At 43.7% G+C, this 19,587-nt stretch overlaps 1 protein-coding gene across 1 annotated transcript in view; it reads right to left on the bottom strand.

Moving 5' to 3' along the window:
* Positions 1–6,405: 6,405 nt before the first annotated feature.
* NEDD9 (neural precursor cell expressed, developmentally down-regulated 9) overlaps positions 6,406–19,587 on the bottom strand; it is a 38,638-nt gene continuing 25,456 nt past the window's right edge. Inside the window, exons 3-7 of the mRNA XM_061449457.1 lie at positions 13,656–13,757; positions 12,459–12,560; positions 10,811–12,034; positions 10,395–10,484; positions 6,406–9,019 (exon numbers count right to left, since the gene is read on the bottom strand). Of these exons, the coding sequence (XP_061305441.1) occupies positions 8,510–9,019; positions 10,395–10,484; positions 10,811–12,034; positions 12,459–12,560; positions 13,656–13,757 (2,028 nt within the window). The 3' untranslated portion in view covers positions 6,406–8,509. The remainder of the gene's footprint in view (positions 9,020–10,394; positions 10,485–10,810; positions 12,035–12,458; positions 12,561–13,655; positions 13,758–19,587) is intronic.

Below are 19,587 nucleotides of genomic sequence, written 5' to 3' on the forward strand. Positions count from 1 at the left end.
CTGCAAGGCACAAATGGGTGGCTCTTAGCTCAGGCACACCAGGTCTGCAGCATCGATTGTGTTTTTCCAACGCTGAAACCCCCTGAAGCCGTCTTGCTGTTGTGGCTGGACAGCACCACATCTGTGGTGACTTCTGACCCTGGCACAACCTCACCTTTGTCCTTCCAGGAACAGGGCTGTTCTGATCGACCTCTGCTGCTGGTGGGGTGCAGGCACGTTCGCAAACACCCAGCGCAGGTACTGCTTCCACGTGGGAAAATGCTCATCCTTCCTCCAGAGCAGTGGAGGGGCATGCCAAGGGGCTGGGAATTTCACTTTGTGGCTCTGAGTTGCAGGTCTTCTACTGACCTTCTGTTTTGGCCTCTTTATTTTCCAGAATCACAAGGTTTAATGATTGTGACATTTAAGTATTAGCAATGACACTGCAGCCTTCATTTTTACACTTTCCGAAGGATTCTCATACTGAGGGCAGACTTGATTTCGCTTTTCCTTGTCCCTGCTTCCAGGATGTCCTCATGTTTCTCCTGAATTCTGGAGTGATGTCATGGATGGGGAAAGCACTTTTTCCCAGTCTGGCTGCTTAAAGTGGTGAATTTCTCACAGTACAGATCCAGTCTGAAACCCTGGGAAGTTTCAGCATCAAAGTTGGGTACGAAGGCATCGTTGGCGCTGGCTTGTCACCACTAGATGGCACGGGCCTGCAAGCTTTGCGGGTAGAAGCCCGCTTTGCAGGAGAAAAGTGGACGGACCGTCGGGGCCAGTGCGGATGACCTGCTTTGCGACTCCTTGCCGCAGGGTTACAAGCACACTGTAACATTGTGAAGAGCAGCTTAAGAAATTGGTTGGCTTTGTGATTTTCGTCTTTTAGGTGGGTTTTTGTTTGGGTTTGTTTTGTTTTTTTTTCTGATGGAGATATTCATGGGCAAACCCCAAGTTCACAGGGTAATAAGAGATATAGGCAAGGCAGTATTTCCTAACAGGTGAAATGATTGTGAGCAATAGGAAGAGTCGGGTGTGTGAGTTTACCCTGAATGTGCACATCTGCCCCTGTTGAGTATGAAGCTGTGCGCACCATGGCCTGATCCAATGGGGCAGCTCTTACCTTCTTAGACATTGGCGGGCTGATAGAGACGTGAAAAGCTAATTAGCTCCTGCTTGTGCAAAAGGTAGTGCTTAGGAAGCCTTTTTTTCCCTCCCTTTTAATTTGTGTTAAAATGCCAGGACTAAAGGCTTATCAGGCCTGGAGGACTCACTGCTGTGTGCATTGAGTGGGCTTTAAAAATAGATGCATCTCAGCTGGTGATGGGGTCACAGCTGTTGCTTTTCTGTGCATAAAGCTTGTGGTAAAGAAGCAGTCTTATGGAATGGGAGCTTGTTGAATTGTTCCTCTGGTTCCTTGTCATACACTTTCCTCCTGGGAATCCATGGATGCTTTCAGGTAGCAAATGCTATTTCACTTCACTACTTGATTGGTTTTGTTTCTAAGGATGTGAAACTGAGCAACGTTCACAGGGTACGGAGGTTTTGTTCTCCGTTGCCTTGCCTGGAAGAAGAGATTGGCATTTTCTGCCGAAGTTATTCCTCGTTCAGTTGATTGGATCAGTTGCTCCAAAAGCTTTGTTGGGTTTGCTGTGGAAGAGATGCCACACTTTCCTGTGCTATTGGCCTACTGTAGGACTCCAAGTAGAAAAAGGTATCTATAGCTCTGTCCCTCTGACAAGTAGCTGATGAGATGTAATGACTCCACGTGAAGTACATGAATTGTGCAGTTTATCCCTATGACAGCACAGTCTGGGGCAGGTTAATCTGCTGGAACACTGGTCAACTGCAGGAGTCTGTTTTGCACGGTAATGGTCTGGTATTATTGTGCTGGTCTGAAAGCAGGTGCGCTTTGTTTTCTCCGACGGCAGCGCAGTTGATTTGTGGTACAGGAGTAGCTTGGGAGTATCTTGTCTAGTCAACTGCTCCGGATGTGCAATTACTTAGCTCTGCATCTGGCACATGCTCTTCCTGTAAATGAGTGTTTGAAACTGTGTTATTATGTTTTTCCAGCAAGGCAGGGATGTATATGGGATTGCTTATTGGGAGGGAGCTAAACATCTGCTGAGCAACCGTATTTGTGACTCAAAGAACATCTGCCTGATTTTCCTGTCCTGACTCCTGTGTTTCTCTGCCCTCTCACAAGGATGGACAACGCAACTCAGAAATACCTTCAGGGTGGGAGCTCCTAAGTAAGCCCTCTGTAACGAACTGGGCTCTCTGCTGCTGTGAGCCCAGAGCTGATAAGAGAACTGCTGGGAGAATGGAGGCACAGAGATGTGAGCTACCTCTGTGCTTTTCCCTGGCACAGGGCACATTTTGGTCAATGGGACTTCAGAGTCAGGTCTGATCCCATAGCCTGGGAAGTGGCTGGACTGGGAGGATTCAGCTTGGATGTGGGCTGTGACATTCGTAGGCTCAGGCTCCAGCACTCCTTTGGCTTGCTGAACCCTTGGGACCAGTGCTTTGATGGTACCAATACCATCTTCAAGCTTGATAGACCAAGAGGAGTCCATGAGTTTCTAAGGTGCTTTAGTGTTCTGGCTGTGACCTGAACCATGTATGTGGCCACACCAAGTTTCAGGAGGCAGGTGTTAGGGTCTGGGGATAGGATTAATCATCCTCAAAATTTAGGAGGCTATGATATGATTATTTGCAGTTGAGCTACTTGGTTGCTCATGAAGACCTAAGGAGACCTAATCGTTGGAGCCTAGAGAGGGTTTATTGCATCCTAAAGTAGACTTGATCATATGACTTGGTCTCTATTCAGTTTGAAAGGGACCCTGAAGATATCTTGTATGATGTCTTGTTAGGTAGGCACGAGCAATTGCATCTGGGGTGTCTCACACTGGGAGCAGAGATGGGCTAATCCAACACAGAGCACTTGTGGGCATCACCCTCCTCATGGAGAAGAAATAAGCATTTTCATTTGTGTATCTCGGTTTCTTCAGCAGCTTTGCTCCTCAGATGGAGCTGTGTTTCTGTGTAATGCCCACGTTTGTGGGATGTGTGGATTTCCACCTCAACTTCTCAGTGTGCAGAGGCAGCTCCACACCTACTGCTGCTGGAGGATGGAAATGGTGGGTCCTGCATCCTGATGAGGTGCAGCCCTGCTCTAGGAATGTTCTTTTGGTCATTGTAGCACTGCCTACAAAAGTGATGTTGGTTGGCAGCAGGGCTGTGCTCATTCCTTAAGTAAATCTGCAAGTGGACAACCGAAAGCTGTGTCTTGGGCAGTGGGGCCTGAAAATAATGGCAGGTCAGTCACTGCCGAGCACATGTGCTTGTTCTCATTTATCAAAAAATAATTTACTTTGAAAGGCAAGTCAACTTCCCCCATTGTGGAGTGCACACTAATCACAGGTACCTGTTTCCAGCTCAAATTGCCTCCTGAGATCAAAGGTGGGTGGGCTGCTCCTACCATCCTTCATAAAAACAAAACACAGGGTGAAAACACAGTAGAAGTCCATTCATGTTCATGGGCACTCACCATTGTGGCTTTTTATCTTTGAGCTTAGCTGGGAATAAAGGCGGACTTCAATCACTGCGCAGGGAAATGCCCTGGAGCCTTCTAGCTGCACAAAAAGTTTGAAAATATACTTTGATTCCTTTCTGCAAGACCATCTAAAGCCTGAGAAGGCTTTTATCTGCTCTTTCCCATTCTCTCTGCTCTCCTGTTTCAGCCTTATTGCTTGTCCTTCACTATAACCTTCATTTAACTATGCTTAAGTCTGCCTTTATATAAATAGCAGATGCTTCTGGGACACTGTTACTGCGCTTTCCTGGTTGGCAACGGTTTGTGTAGCCCTGGCTGCAATGTTCAGCAAGATAAAGCTAGCAAAGTAGGAAGCTATGAAGTGCCTCTTGGACTTGGTTTCCTGCAGCTCTGATCACTGCTTCTGTAATTAAGGGAAATTATAGGGAAGGAGAAAGAAGTCCCCCTGATCTCAGGGGACAAGCCTCCCATCACCAGCAAGGTTGTAACACCCCTCCGTTGGCTGGTGAAGCTGATGCCCCATGGGTGTGAGTGTGCATGGAACCAGGGAATTGTGGTTTTTATTTGGGCCTGTGGTATGTGCAACCTTCTGGGAGCCCACTGTGTGCGGAGGTGGCTGCGGCTGCTTGTGCTGCATCGCTGAGGGAGTGCATTGCGGAAGTGCTGAGCTTTATATATCATCCGTAGAGCTGATGCTTTGGGCTCCCCCGTTCTGTTTGTGCTGAAGTCAGCCTGATCTGTCGAATTGCTGCTTGGACAGAAAAAGGTGCCATCTCTTGGTGCTCAGCAGAGGAAAATAAACCCCTGTAAGGCAGGCAGTACATACACTGAATCCATTGCAGCTGCAGTTCTGTGGGTGCAGGTTTCCCAGGCACGGGGCTTTGCATGGGAACTCATGCAGAGGTCAGCAGCAACAAGGCAGACTCCTGCAAGGAACTCTGACTTGATGGACTTTGACTTGTGGGAGTGCAGGGCTGAGGGTAAATACTCAGGGAGGTGTAGAAACAAGAAAGCAAACAGCAGGTCCGTTCTTGGTTAAACCTAGCGTGATGCTGTCTGCTGAAAAGAGAACTGAAGAACAAACTCCTGTGAGGAGGTTACTATTGCAAGTTAAACCCCAGGAGAGGTGGGAAAGTCACATTCCTCTCAGCATTGCCTCTCTGAGCATTTCACTTCTGCTCAGAAACCTACAGTAACTGTGAGCCAAGACCATGTTGAGGTGGAGACATGGGTTTATTGGGAGGCCCAAGGAGCTTTTGTCTCCTCACTTCTTGCTGTGGAACTGCCAACTCCTGGTTTTCTGCTGCCATGCCAGGCTAAAGAGGATGGCTCTGCAACAGACATCAGTGTTCATGCTCAGCTATTCCCTGATGGTTTGACCTGAAATTTTACTGGTGAAGCACTGGCACAGGTTGCCCAGAGAAGCTGTGACTGCCCCATCCCTGGCAGTGGTCAAGGCCAGGTTGGACAGGGCTTTGAGCAACCTGGTCTATTGGAAGGTGTCCCTGCCCATGGCAGGAGGTTGGAACTGAATGCGCTTTAAGGTCCCTTCCAACCCAAACCATTCTGTGATTCTGTGAAACTTTCCTTGCTGATCCTTTGCTCTGGGAGGCCATCCTCAAGTGGTCCTAGCCACTGACCTGGAAGGTGATGGGATGAAAAGCACCCTGCTCTGAAGCCAGCAGCTCCCCAGAGGCAATGCCATGGGAAGGTGTCTCCTCTGAGGTCAGGCTGCTGACTGTCTGGAGTAGGGATCCAAGCATGGTCACATTTGCCATTAGTGAGGCAGACTTCCACATCAGACAGTCATTTCACACTGGCCATTGACTTGGCTGCCAAACAGCAGCAGCTTCTTGGCAACTGCATAGGGACGCTGTGGCTCAGGGAGGGGAGCAAAGAGGCTCTGGTTTCTCTTCTAAACCGTTTTGGGTGTCCAGTCCCTGCTTTGTTGTTAGCTGACCTTTTTAAATTTAGCAGAGGAATAAACAAAGCACTTTCGGGAAGCAGCCCTGCATCACCAGCTGCCCCCTTGGTACACACAAGCCAAACCAGGCACATTGCTCTCAAGGCTTGCTCTGTACTTAACTCCCCAGCAGGACTGTCTTTTACAGCGGCTGAGAACTGGCCTAAGCATGGAGCCAGTCCCAGCCCCTTTTTCTGCTCCTTGCAAACCCAGGGTGTTCAACAGGAGGTAGGGCAGTGCCTTGGCAACAGTGAAATGGGACAGTAACTGATGGGAAATGCTCTGTGATCCTTGAATGCTTGGCTGTTTTGGATGGAACCCACTCCCAGATAATGCTCAACTTGACGTGTAGTAGAAGAGAGGTGCTCTCAGCATTGGGAAGGAGGGGAGGGTAGCTACACTAAGTAAAGTTGTTCTACTGGTTCCCTTGTGGATCATGGCTTCTCCAGTAAATGCTGGAGTCGGGGAGCAGGCCATACTGCATGGACAGTCACATCCATGTCCTGCCACCCCACCTTCTTGAGGGACTGTGTTGAGAGGAACTGCCCCGTTCACCTCAAGGACCAGTGCTGATGCTATGGTGAGGAGGTCTGGGATACAGCAGGAACAGATGCTGGCAATGGGGCAGAAGCATAGACACTGATGACTGTATTTCAGACTTGATCCCTTGTGTATCTGAGTTGGATAAATGCTTCAACTACTTCTTCTAGACAGGCAGAGAAACTGTCTGTCCCCTCCTCTCATATCCTCAAGTTCTCATTTCACCCTATAAGCAGTGATCACTGCAAAGACAGAAAGCGAACCCCTCATTTTAGAATGGCTTTGATAATATTGCTCCTTGCTAATACTTCCTTTCAATATGCTGAGAGAACTCTGAAAACAAGAAAAAATAAGACCAAGTGTTACCTTTTTTATATAAAAAGCTAGTCATTTAATCATTTTAAAATGACTCTCTACAAGATAACAAACTGTAATACAGGCTTGCAATAAAGGTTCTCCTTTTGAAAGCACAAACTATCAACATAACCACTAAGCTTCAAAACACTTTTTCACTTTCTAATAATACACAGTGAAAAAAAAAACAAACAATGGATAAAGAAATCCAAAAGAATCCCAAACAATACTAGTACAAAACAGGTTCAGGTGGATTGCTTTTCGGCAACTGGCTATCGGTTACCATTAGCATAACTGCACTTTCTAGATGTTACACCATAGCCAGGCACTGGAGCCTATTCTGGGCCAGCTGAGGTTGTGCTGGCTCCTGCTGCCCTTCCAGGAACGTTGGGCAGACTCTAGAAGTGTGACATTAAGATTGCTAAGAAGAGTCTTCGCTCTGAAACAATACATTAAGGCTGCAAGATTTCATATGCTGCTGAAATGGTTTTGTTATGTAAGACAACAAATCCTGTTTCAGTAAGGCACGTGTTCGGATACAAACTAGGAAGTGAGAAGTTAGGCCAAAATGCCTGTTCTTGAGGTGCCACCAGTGATCCATTTGCTGATGTGAATGCTCAGAATACATCAATGTGGGACTATCTTGAATTACTCAAGGAGTGTAGTGTTTCTGCTTTAAAAATGCCAGAATCACCTGGAATTTACCTGAGCTATTGAAGCTTCGTTTCTAGTCTGAGGGCCATGGGTAAATGGCATTCTGATTTATTCTTAAGGGGTTCACAAAAGGCAACTGAGACAAATAAGCCTACGTGTGTTTTGGAGCAGCCAGCATATATGACATTTCTAATGCAGTCTACCAATCTGCTAACAATTTTTAAGGTTTAAATTGAAAATTACTGTGTGGGATTGTGTGTACTTACTGATGGAATGGCCCCATTAAAACAGAGGTCATTTTTAGCAACAGTGTAGTGCAGAAGGATCAGCACCTATGCAACAGAATTTGGGGTGAAAAAAAGCACCTAATAGGTGAATGGAAGTCTGAATTCCAACAGATGCAACTAATTCCCAAGAATGTGTCCTACAAAAATAAGTGCTATTTCTTCATTACATTGTATATATGCTATAGAGATGCTTATCTGTTATTTCAAATCAAGCTGTTTTCTTTCCATAGGAATTACATTTTGTATGTTAATCCCTCTGGAAGGGACTAGTATTTTGAGACGTTGCTCATCTGCAGCCTCAAAGATGAGATGAGTCCAATGGATTCTGGGATGCTTTTAGGATAACTCTTGAGTCTGTGAACAGTAAGGCTTTTGAGCCTGTTAAATCTAATTGCCAATGCAAGGACATATAAGGTAAACATGTATGAATTTACCTTGCTGGGAATCCATCCGCTTTTTGAAATCCCATGTTGCAGTTATTAGAAACAGTGAAATTTGAATGCTGTAAGATACTAAATATATATGATTCTGCCTTCCTCCTTAGAAGGTTCTGTTTCTTACATGGCCTAAAAAAGCTTTTCTTCAAAATGCTGTATGCCATGCTTGGAGTGTTGCTTTTTGCAGTTGTGCATATATGCCAGTCAGAATGATTGAATGCGGTACAGTGACAGCTAGAGGAGAGTTAAATTTCATGGCATTAACCTATAGAAAGTAACTTCTAAGAAGGGAACAGAGTTCTATGAGAACCATTACACTTGCTTCGTGGATTGGTACAAGTAGGTTTCACAACCAAGTCCATGTGCCAAAATCAAGACGGAATGAAACAAGAGGAGTGCAGCATCCAGTTAACAAATATACTGAGGAAACAGGCAGTATATACAAAAGATGCATGCTGCTTACCCGACACATAATCTTTAAGGTGCTTAACTGATGTTTTAGGGAACACAGCAACATATACATATATGCAGTGTATACAAACCTAAATGTGTATTAGAAACATAATACAGAACCAGATACACTCCCAGATCCCTGATTTCATTAAATTCTCTAACACGTAAGAATGTATTTAAAATATTCCATTAATAAAATCTAAAAAAATAAATGATAACATTTACACAAAAATAGCTCCAGTTTGCTCTTCTGTTCTGCCGCTCACGGACTGGGCTCTACAGAATCTTATAAGGATGCCATTTGGACCAGCGAGAGTTTGAACAACTGTGCGTGACGCGACAGCTCTGTCACTTGGTCCACCATCTTCTGCAGGGCTGCTGTGCTGGGGTAATGCAAGGCAGCCGTCTTGGTAGCCAGAACCACACTCCTCAGCAGTTCACACAGCTGATTGCTGGAGTTCATCACTTTGTTGCGTATGTCCTGAGTCGTCACTTGCCTCGTGAGCATGTCCCCAATGAACACAAGTTTGTGAGCGCTCAAAATGACAAATTTGCTGTGAGCCACGAAGATCCGGGGGGGCTGAGAAGTGTTGATGCAACTGAAAAAGGCATCGATGGCATTTAGGAGGGAGTTGAAGTGAGTCTCACATTGGTCAGAATAGAACAAAAGCAGCTGGCTGTCACGGGAGGTGGCAGCACTGTTTGCAGTTTGGAGAGCTTGAGGTGGCTTCCATTTTGAGATGTCATTCTCTACTGGCTTTGTGATCTCTTGCTCCAGACGTTGAAACTGATTGATCTGAAAGGCAAATTAAAAATTCTCCTCAGAGAATATTCACATAAGATGTTGTGTTACGTATTACAGTTTCACCTTATGCCTCGGGGTACTCCTGGGTATCCTAGACTGACCTGTGATAAATAAAAAGTAGTATTATGTTTTCTAAGATCTTTTATTTTGGAGAGTGAGGGGTAATCAAGCACTCTGGTTACCATAAATCCAAACACACAGAGTTCAGATGAGAAAAAACATCTAAAATACTCTATTTGCATAAGAAACCCCAAAGCACAAAGCCTCATGAATTTACAGGCTGCTGCTCACTTGGAATGTTCTGAAATCACAAGTGAGAGAGATGGATCCAAGTGGCAACAACTCCTACACAATCTTTAAAAAGCTGCCATCTCTGTGGGATTTTGAGATGACAAACATTTAACTCTCACCTCTGCATTGCTTGTACAATTTTCTGCCATAAGACATGGCAAAAACGTCATTGAAGAATTAATACGAGGGCAATGTGATAGCTCTCAATCTCACATGACCTACTTTTTGGCATTTATGTTAAGCACAGTATTTAAGTTGATGCTATTGATGTTCACTGAACAGATGTGCAGGCATATTCAGCACGTGTATGCAGTGTGGTGCAGTGACTAAGGCACTGGATTGCAGGTCAAGAAAGCCATGTTCTCCAGCTGGCTTTGTGACTGACCCACTGTGAGACATTGCAGAAGTCTGTTTCTCCTCTGTGGTAAACTTTTAAGACATAGAATGCCTTTTATTATATGTATGCACTGGGCCCACCACAGTGGTGCATTGTATAAAAAATAATTAGTCTCTTAAATTGAGATGGTTAGAAATTGTTTTCAAGGGGAAGGCTTATACCTGCCACAAGAAATGTTTTAAACAGAGAGCTGTGTCTGTGCTTACACTCAATTACGAAGTGGCAAAAAGGAAATGACGCGGGCAGAGATGCTGATCTGCAGAATGGCTACTCTGGGGTTAATACTTAAGATTTCTTTGCCATAAGGAATTGTTGACACAGATGCACAGGGCCAGGAAGGTGCTAAAATCTTGATGCTCACCATTTCCCATTTGGAGCATGACAGTGCATGTCCTTGTCCTTTGTGTTGATGATCCATTAATGGTAGAGCCTGACAGGCACAAATTCCACTTTGAAAGAAACTAACCAGGAGCTGCTGTTTAGTCAAGGCCTAATACCTGCCATCTTCACAGTCTAGCACCTGGGACTTTCCAACTGCATGTGCTGGCACTCATGCACACCTCACAGCCACGATGCTCACTGCTAAGGGAAGGGCCCCTCCTGCTTTACTTGACCATTACTCCTTATGTGCAAGGAACACTGCATTTTAAAGTTGTTATTGCACTCAAGCAAACATACCTGATGGTGCTCAAGCTCCATCTTGCTCTGCTTCATGATATTTTCCTTTTCCAGCAGCTCCTTCTGTTGCCTTTCAAACTCTTCTTTCCCCTGTTTTGCATAACATAAAACACTATTAAATCAAAACCTCCTGAGCTAAATGGCAACTCATAGGTCAAATAACAGGCTTCTTTGTATTGGCTTTTTCACTGTTAGTGCACTACTATCAGTTCAAAGAAAAGGATTGTGTGGCAGAGAAAAAGGCTATCACTATCATGTATACAACAGTCTTATCTGTGAGGAAGTGTTTGCCCTGCTGAAACTACTTTTCAATATTCATTAGCATGACAATCTGATTGCTACTTTCCTGCAAACACAGGAAAGCACAGACAACTCTGAGTTGACCTTGTGCAGAACATGACATTAGGTTTACCCACCTGCAGGTGAACATAATCGTAGTCATCCATCCAGCTCTTTTCTGAGCTCTCACTGGTAGTATTGTGAGGGTGCTGACCTTTATTCAGGAGTGGAGGAAGGGAAGTGCAGTGGTTCTGTGCTTTTTCTCCATGACGCTGCATATGAGGATTATCATAAACATAGTCAGGAATGTTTGTGATACTCTCTGGTATGTTTTTGAAACGTGAGCTGCTCAGTGCCTGTTTGAAGAGCATCTCTGCATTGACGCTGATGGTAGTGGTCAGTTGCTTGGCATCGTCTGGGACTGTCCTCGCCACCATTACAAACCGATCCAAGTCATCACACTTGCTCTGCAGTCTGTTGACAGCTAGAACATTCAAAGACCAGTTGTAGCTGTTCAAGTCGTGACTGGTTTGGGTAAGGATCTGGTGAGAGTCCTCCAGCCTTTGCACCTCCCTCCTCATTTTGTTAAGGAGGCTGAACTCGGACAGGCAGGAAGCATTTGCTGCTGATCCTTTTGCAAACTGGAGGTACTCCAACAGCGACTGCTCTACCTTATCCACAGCGGTGTGGATTTCATTGATGTGTTTCTCCATATACCCGTAAGATCGCCAGTCTGCTGTCACAAAAACCATAAGGTTATTGACAGCTGTCTCCACCATCTGCTGGAGACAATAAAGCCTCTCTATAGCAGTGTCTGGATCAAGGATTAATCTTTTGTCCTGTGCAGTTGATGCTGAGAAAGAAGAGTCTTTTGATGTTGTTGAGGATGTGGACATGTTACTCCTTGTGCTTCCTGTGCTGGAGAAAGACAACCTATTTATCCCATCAGTCACATCCTGTAAGCCTTTAGTGTCTTGGAGGACTGGTGGTGGCACATCATATACACCTTCTCTTCCTTCTGAGATGAGACTTTCATTGAGTCCTGTCTGTTGTCCTGGGAATGCAACTCCCCTTGGGGTATCATAAACATCTTTTTGAGGTGCAATTTGCTGCCCAAGAAAATGGTTTTGATGGTTCATAGGGATGTCATAAACACCATGTTTCTGTGGCACTCCATCCGACAATAAAAGGCTCTCAGGAGGAAATTTACTAAGTTCTTTTCCAGTTGCTTTGGTGATGGGAGGAGGAATATCATATACTCCTTCTGGTCTTGCACTGTGGCCCACTGCAGATGAAAAATCCTGCCCATTTTCCCGCAGGCCTGCATCGTCTCGGCATGCAGATGGATGTGTTCCATAGACCTGATTCACAGAAAGCAAACCATGAAACCTTTGGCTAGAATAGTAAAGTATTTTACATCTTCCATATGGCCTATAAAATGATGGGATGGAAGATCTGCTATTGACTTTCATAAAATTCAGTTACTTATCCTGAGTTTGAGCACCCATTTTAGTATCTCACGTTTTAACATTTACCTTGCTGCAAATTCTCATAAGCAGCAAAATTGAAAAAGGCAGCATGCTGCCACAAAGATAATGTAGGTCTAATTATCAATTCACACTCTAACATTAATAATGTTGATGCAGTACTTCACTTTACCAGTTTTAACAGTTTAAAAACCTAAGGAAATCTTTGAATCTCCTTTTCCTTCAGGAAACTCTTCTTTAAATATGTCTTCGATCAGACATGAAAGTACAGGTCTTGTGGAAACAGTATAATACTTACCACTTTGGCAGGTGGTATGTCATAGACTCCTAAGGATTTTGCTTCTCCCATGGGAACTGGAAGTGCAGGCCCCTTAACTGATGTGGGGGGAATGTCATATATCTAAAGAAAGAATAAATTTGTTACAGAAAGAAGTCACCTCAGGAAAGCTCTAATCTCAGACAAGTTCTCTTGGTTTCTGTATTTCCTCTTAAACAGCCTTCAACTTTCATATGGGAAAGCTGCTTGGATTTGCCTGCTATTTCAGACAGCTGGGAAGAAATGCACTTAGCTAGGTGGGAAATTGTGTGGATGCCAGGTTGGAGAGGTCATCACAGTCAACACAGCTGACTTCCATCCTGAGAGTTACATCAAGGCCAGTCTATTACAGATACCTGTTGGGGTGAACAGGGAAGCACTATACTCATGTGACCAGAACTGATCACACTCTTACTGATTGAGATTTAGAGGGGTTGAGGAATACGCTTATACTAGTACACACCAAACTCTCTGAAGCTAAAACTGTCCCTATCAGCATCAACCATCTGCTTTACTGGGTGCAGTGTAAGCTGCTGCTAGCAGAGAGTGCAGCTGTCAGATGTTTCAAGTGTTTCACTTGGTGGCATGTCCTACACTACAGTGGGTTCTGCATGAAGTCTAAGGCCACTGTCTGAAGGTCTCTTAACCCAGACTTCCCAGCATTTGGTGTCAGTTTTTTGTATGTACTAAAGGGTTTCAGTGTTGTTCCCGAGGGCAGTAATCTTAAGGACTGAATGCTAAGGGTGTTCCCCTGAACAAAGATGTATTTCAAGTTCAGTGACATGGTGCAGTAGATATGTGGTGAAAAAAAACCTCCCTGCATAGCAGCTGTTCATTTAGGCAATGATTTTACCCTTACTGAGTGAATTACTGTCAACTAACAACAAAGTAAGGGGAAAAAAAAGTGTCCCTAGGCAGCAAGTTTATTCTGTTTAGATACACTCTTTGATCAAAACACAGAGAACAAATGGGATTTTCATGTTTGGTGTGCTGCCAAATCTTAGTCAACATCAAATACAACTTTGAAATACTTCTGCACTCTGTGAATAAGCCACAGTATTTAATTAAAACATATTTTATCTCTGAAATGAGAGAACTTGCTTTGCTCATAAACTTCTGGTAAACATTCATCACCTTTTGTGCCCTGTCAGTGCTGTTGGCAGTTTTATTGGTACCTACCCCTTGGAGAGGGCGAACCGGGGGGATATCATAGGTATCCTTCTGGTATTTTGAAGGGAATTCATAAACATAACCTTGTCCTGACCTGACTGGAGTTATTACCTGTGAGATAAAAGAAAAAGAGGAAACGTAAGTCTTTTAGGATCTTGCCATGTTCTTTTCTGTAACTACACAGGGTATAAACAATCCAGTACTATTAACATTTATGTTTTATGTAGCAATGTTAGTGACACAAGCCTACATATACTTCTGACAGTTGAATGCTGCAAAACGATTGTTAGAAGCTATAAATGCACCATCTTCTCCTTCCAGACCAGTTCTGACACAGCTGCTTGCTAGTGCTACAGTATCTTCTATTTGTCATGCGCAGATTCTCCAGCAGGTCGAAGGGAGCTTGGTCCCTTCTTTCCACTAACTGCCTATTAGCACAGACAACATGAAGTGACAGCTGCATCACCCACTCACTGAGATAAGGGCTATGTATACGCTGATCCTGTTGAGGTGTTGAGTATCCTCACTGACAGAGGTGTAAAATACTATGCTCAGGCTCTGGGAATCTACTCCTTTGACTGTGGAGGTATTTCCCACCTACTCTGGCAGGACATCTATGTTCCTGTGCTCCACAGGACATTAGCATAACATCCTGAATAACTGAGTGTGAGCTGTGGCTTGGAAATTCTTTACATAGAAAGGCTATGCTTAAACCGTTCAAAGCAGGACATTCAACTTTGCTGTCTCTGGTTTGTCTATATTGGTGGCTAAGCCATTCTTGAAGTATATAATGCGAGAAGAGCTTCTGGGAAAAAAAAAGGTGGTTAGAATTTACATTTTTTTTTTTTTGGTCATTTTCTAAACCATTAACTACTATAATGACTTCAAATAAAATTTGGTGAAAAATAAATACCTTATGTGCTGGACAGCATCTGCATGGCAGAGTTTCAGTATAGTGTGGTATAAAAGAAATGTTACCTAACCCCAAGAAAGAGCTGTGTTTATAGTGGAAATGCTGACATCTTAACCTCTGCTGGTGCTACTTAGCTCTAAGAAAAAATAAAAATACTGTAACCTGAAGGCATAAAATGGCAAATTATATAGGCCTGTACACGATGTGTCTTTGTACTCAGCTGAGGAGTATTCTGTACCAGAGCTACCTGTCTTCAGAAATGTATGCAAGATGTACAACAGAGTTTCTGCCCAAATGCTCAGTAAAGATCATGTAACAGTTTTTGCTGTAAGGAATCTTAGCATCCTGGTCAGATTTTACACTGAGTTTTGCTTGATTGAGGTCTGCAGCGAAAGTCCTTGATGCCAACCTGCTACCTCCTCTCTGCTATGTTAACAGCACAGGCTTTCCCTCTTCTTTTTACTTGCTGCCCAAATATTGCTGTGTAATCTCTGTCCCTGTACTGTGAAACAAACACTTGATTTCCACAGACACCCTCCCCGAGATGACTGCCATTCCAGTATACAGTACATACACTGATTCAATGTGAGCAGCCTAAGGCAGCGTGCCTGGTAATGCCAGCCACTGTGTTGACTGCATGTGCTTTAAGAGAGGAAGGAGCATCCATGTATGGCAGGCACAGGAAGACAGTGGGTTTTGTTACTGTATTTCCTTGAATTAGCATCAGAAGACAGGAACTGGAACTAGTATGGCCTCCAGAGCACTGGGTCAGTTTGCTGCCCATGAGAGAACTCTGGCTGGACTGGATGTGGGATTACTAGAGTTTACATACATACCAGATTTTAAAAAAGAATCTAAAAATGTACTGAATTTATGACAGGCCCTTCCTCTCCCAGAGAGTCATCTTCTGCAATGTAAAAGACAGAACTTGTGAGAAAGTTCTTAAATTACTGGAAGCTGCCCATAATGAATCACTCCAGACATTACCCTTCCCAGGCCACTCTCACATAATTCTGGGATTATTTTGTTTGCCCAAGAAACTTGTAACTTATCTCAACATTGCTTCCTCATGCTTTTCTGCCAATGAAGGCTTGTGATCAGACCAGCATAGTTTGCTGTGTATTTTTTGCAACCCCCCCTTCAAGTCAGGACTGAAGGATGTGGTTTTAAGCAATGTTTACTCAGAGGTTCCTTCATGAGGCTCCAAAACTACAACCATGGTGCTGCTTCAATAACGAGTCACTGGGTGTTTAAAAATGATCCTCCAGGATAACCAACCATGCAAAGGGCTGTTCTCTGGGTAGCCCATCTCTGCTAACTGTTCTGCTATTGTGAACATTGGCATTAAGCTGCTTGCTAACATGCTAGGAAATTGCTTGACCATCCCAAAGGAAAAAAACAACAGACTGTTCATGGCAGGCAGCCAGAGGCCCCACACCAGCCCTGGAAGCAGGAAGACCAGTGACTGTTGCAGTTTGGCTCTGCTTTACCTGCCAGTCACTACCTAGCTGGACAAGGCAGGAGTCAGGCTGTGTCAGGCTCCAAACAGACAGGTCCCTCAGACTGAAATTTTTATAAACCTGTGTTCTGTTGTGGTCTACCCCAGAAGCAGAACTCTGTTGTAAATCCAGAGCAGGACTAAAATTTGACTGGATCTCCTCCAGGTCTCAGATGTGGGATGCTTCTTACAGTCCTGCCCATGGAAGCAATGTACAACACCTGCAGAGGCCTTATGGCAACTCAGTTCTCCACGGTTCGCACAGCACTTTAGAGAAGCGCCTTTACACAAACTCAGCAGTAACTGTCCTACCCATCTCATACCTGAGTTCATACAAGATACAAGACACCACCTCTTTCCTTGCTCAAATAAGTCATTTCCATGAGCAAACTCAAAAGAAGTCGCAGGCCCCTAATAAAAAAAAAAGGGAGCTGATGTGAGCAGCACAGGTAACAAGGCACAGAACCACAGAAAGTTGGGAAAAACCTTTAAGATCATCAAGTCCAACCATAAACTGAACACTGCTAAGTCCACCACTAAAGCATGTCTCTGCACGCACAAGTAAAACCACTTGCTCTTGTTGTTATAGGTAAACATGATATTTTGCTTTTGTAGAAAGAAGCCCTGGTGGCAAACCAGATTATATCCTTACACCATGGACCCTGGAACATACATGGAAAAGAAGCTCTGTTCATGCCCAGTATTTGCAGAGGGATCCTCCCTCATTCTGCATAGAGCAGTATCATGCAGCTGCAGTTATTCCTGTAGCTCATCCTTAGAGACCTTTCCCACTTTTCAAAAAAAGGCCGACATACCAGTTGCTGTATGAAAGGTTTACAGTGCTACAAGGCTGCTGGTTTTATTTACTGTGCTGTGATACAATCCTAAATAACCACACTAAAGCTAGGCTGGCCAGATCAAAGAAGCTGGTTTCAGTCACCACTGCAGGACTTTTTTTATCTTATATCTTTCACTCTTTCCCGAGTTGCAAATCCAAAGTAGTGGTCAAGCAGGGTCAATCCTTTATTTGGGTGTTTCCGGCTGTTGTTAAAGGAAGTCAGAGATTAAAATGCAAAGTGCCTGATTCTGGGTATTCACCATAAGTACAGCCTGCCTATATGGGTGACTGTGGACAGAACACCTTACCGGTCTGCAGGGCTGCACCTAGCAGTGCACTCTACTTAAGCTGACATTTATTTTCCAAATAAGACTGCATCAGAGACTTTTATGCTTGCTCCTTTTTAGGCTTCTGAAAAAGCTATATGAAAGACAGAAAATACAACTTTAAGAAAATCAGCAACACCCAAGGTTTGTTGATAACATGAAAGAAAGCTTTTTTCTCCCAGTGACTCAAGTATATTTTCCTGTGTGGAGGATTATTACCCAGTAACAACATGCTCTGAGCAATTTCATCCTAAAATCCTCTACAAATGCTAATCTGGCCTCACTGAGTACAAGAAGAAGGTTTCCTCTGCTTATCTCAACCCCTCTTGCCTTCCAGCACTTTTCATGAGGTTAAACAAGCCTCTGGACTGCTCGTTCCTGGTCAATTCAGAACAGAAGCAGCTCATCACCAAAACATACCTTGAGTGAAGGTTTTGTAGCAGCAATTAATATAATACCCATGCTACTGGCAAAGTGAAAATGTGAAGCATGTTCTGACTCTCATGTCCCCAAGACAGGACCACATATGGGAAGCCAGGACATGTGGTTGCACTGCTCTTCTGTATGAGGAAGAGAAAGGTAGCTGAATAGGTGAAGTAAAAAAGTTACCAAGCCTGGTATTTTCAGAAGTAACTTTTGATTTTGGATATTCAACCATAAATATATTAAATGAGCTTGTTCCTTCTGAATTGGATACTCAGCCCTCTGACAGCATCATTGAACCATTTTTGTATGGGTTTGAATGTTTGATGGCAGTTTAGTTTTGAAGATGGACTTGAGAAAATAGGTGGCTACAAAAGAAAAGTTCCCCTTATCCCACTTCTGGAACAGGGATAGCAGCCCCATCTGGTACTTACTTAGGACTTTATTTCCTAACAAATGTCACTGAACTGCAGAACTCATGAGGAGTCTTTTTCCTTTTACCTCTTCTAAGAATGCCTGTGGTCATCTGAGCTTAAATAATCCTGCATTTCAAACCAGCAATTTTCCGTGTTTACGCACTGAAGGAAACAGATGGTCTTCCCACAAACTATCTAGCCCAACATTCTCAAAACATTGTTAACCACTTAATCCGTGCAGAGCAGCTAACAGGCACCAGGTTTGGCTCTGGTGAAACGTGTAATGAGGCTACTTCAAACTCCAGTACTGCAAAACAGAGCTTAGAATAAAATTTGCTCTGTTCACGTTGAAGATGATGCTCTTCCAAAAGCAATTACCTGGGTCTTTTCCATGCCAATGGCATGTTCCTAACCAAGAAAAACTGCTGAATATGCATGTACTTTGCAAAATATCCAGTCCTGTGGGTCATTAAATTCCTCTTCCTTAAACATATGGAAAAAAAGCCTGTCCTACTTCTTCTAGGATTAAAAGGGACATTAGGCTGCAACACAGAACACTCCTAAGGCAGCAACAATACAGTTCTCATGCTTATGGCACACGTATAACACTGTAGTTTACATTGTTTAACAAGGACAAAAAGTGAATGAATTCCTAGGCTTGTAAGGAAAATAAAACAGCCAAAGAGAATATGGAAAAATTATAAAAAAGAGATAATTAGGGGACAACTCCCTAATCCCTACTGTTTTGATCTCCTAGACCTTTGGAAGGCAGTAGCAGCAGCCATTGAACGATGCCAGATCAGGCAGTAAGCCACCTCTTGGACCTTCTTTCTGTTTTGCTGCATGTACTCAGGAACTGTGTCTCCTCAAATGCTTTTTTTGGGGTCAAGGTTCTGTGGCTAAAATGAACTGCAAGAAGGTTGTGTTAAAGAACAGTCTCTAAGCTAATCATGGTATTTGAACCTGACTCACTGGCTAAAACTCTATCTTTTTTACAGTAAGCGCCTAGTGTTTCCTCTCCTGTCTTTTGCAAGCTGCATCAAGATTTCCAGTGACAGATAATGAATTTCCTGGTGGTAAATACCTTTTGTATCACTTAGTATTGTCTATTGTAAAAAAATGAGCAAAAATGTTTTTATGAAGCAATAGCCTGGACCTACTTGCTATATACAATGACATACAATGCATTTCCTAGCTGTCAGTGAGTAAAGGTTGGGGTTTCATTCTCACTTGTGCTAAGGATACTCATTTTTATAAATGTTTGGTTTTGTAAGCTGCTATCAGTTTTAGGATTATGAAATCATAACACTTTAAATAATGTATGAACATTGGGCCAGTATAAAATGTTCTAATATTTTCTGCAAAAACTGAACCACTGGAGAGCTTTTGATCAAGGCTCACAAGTTGAAAGAGAGGGGAGGAAGCTGTAGAGGCATTTCTTCTAGTGCACTAGGCTTGCAGCTGCAGCTATGAGTTGTTTCTAATACTAGGAACCCAAAGGCAAGAGGAAATCAACAAAAATGTATT

The sequence above is a fragment of the Pezoporus flaviventris genome, unplaced genomic scaffold, assembly GCF_033815535.1.
Source record: "Pezoporus flaviventris isolate CSIRO_AGI_PZ_B2104156 unplaced genomic scaffold, CSIRO_AGI_Pfla_v1 ptg000007l, whole genome shotgun sequence".
Classification (NCBI taxonomy): domain Eukaryota; kingdom Metazoa; phylum Chordata; class Aves; order Psittaciformes; family Psittacidae; genus Pezoporus; species Pezoporus flaviventris.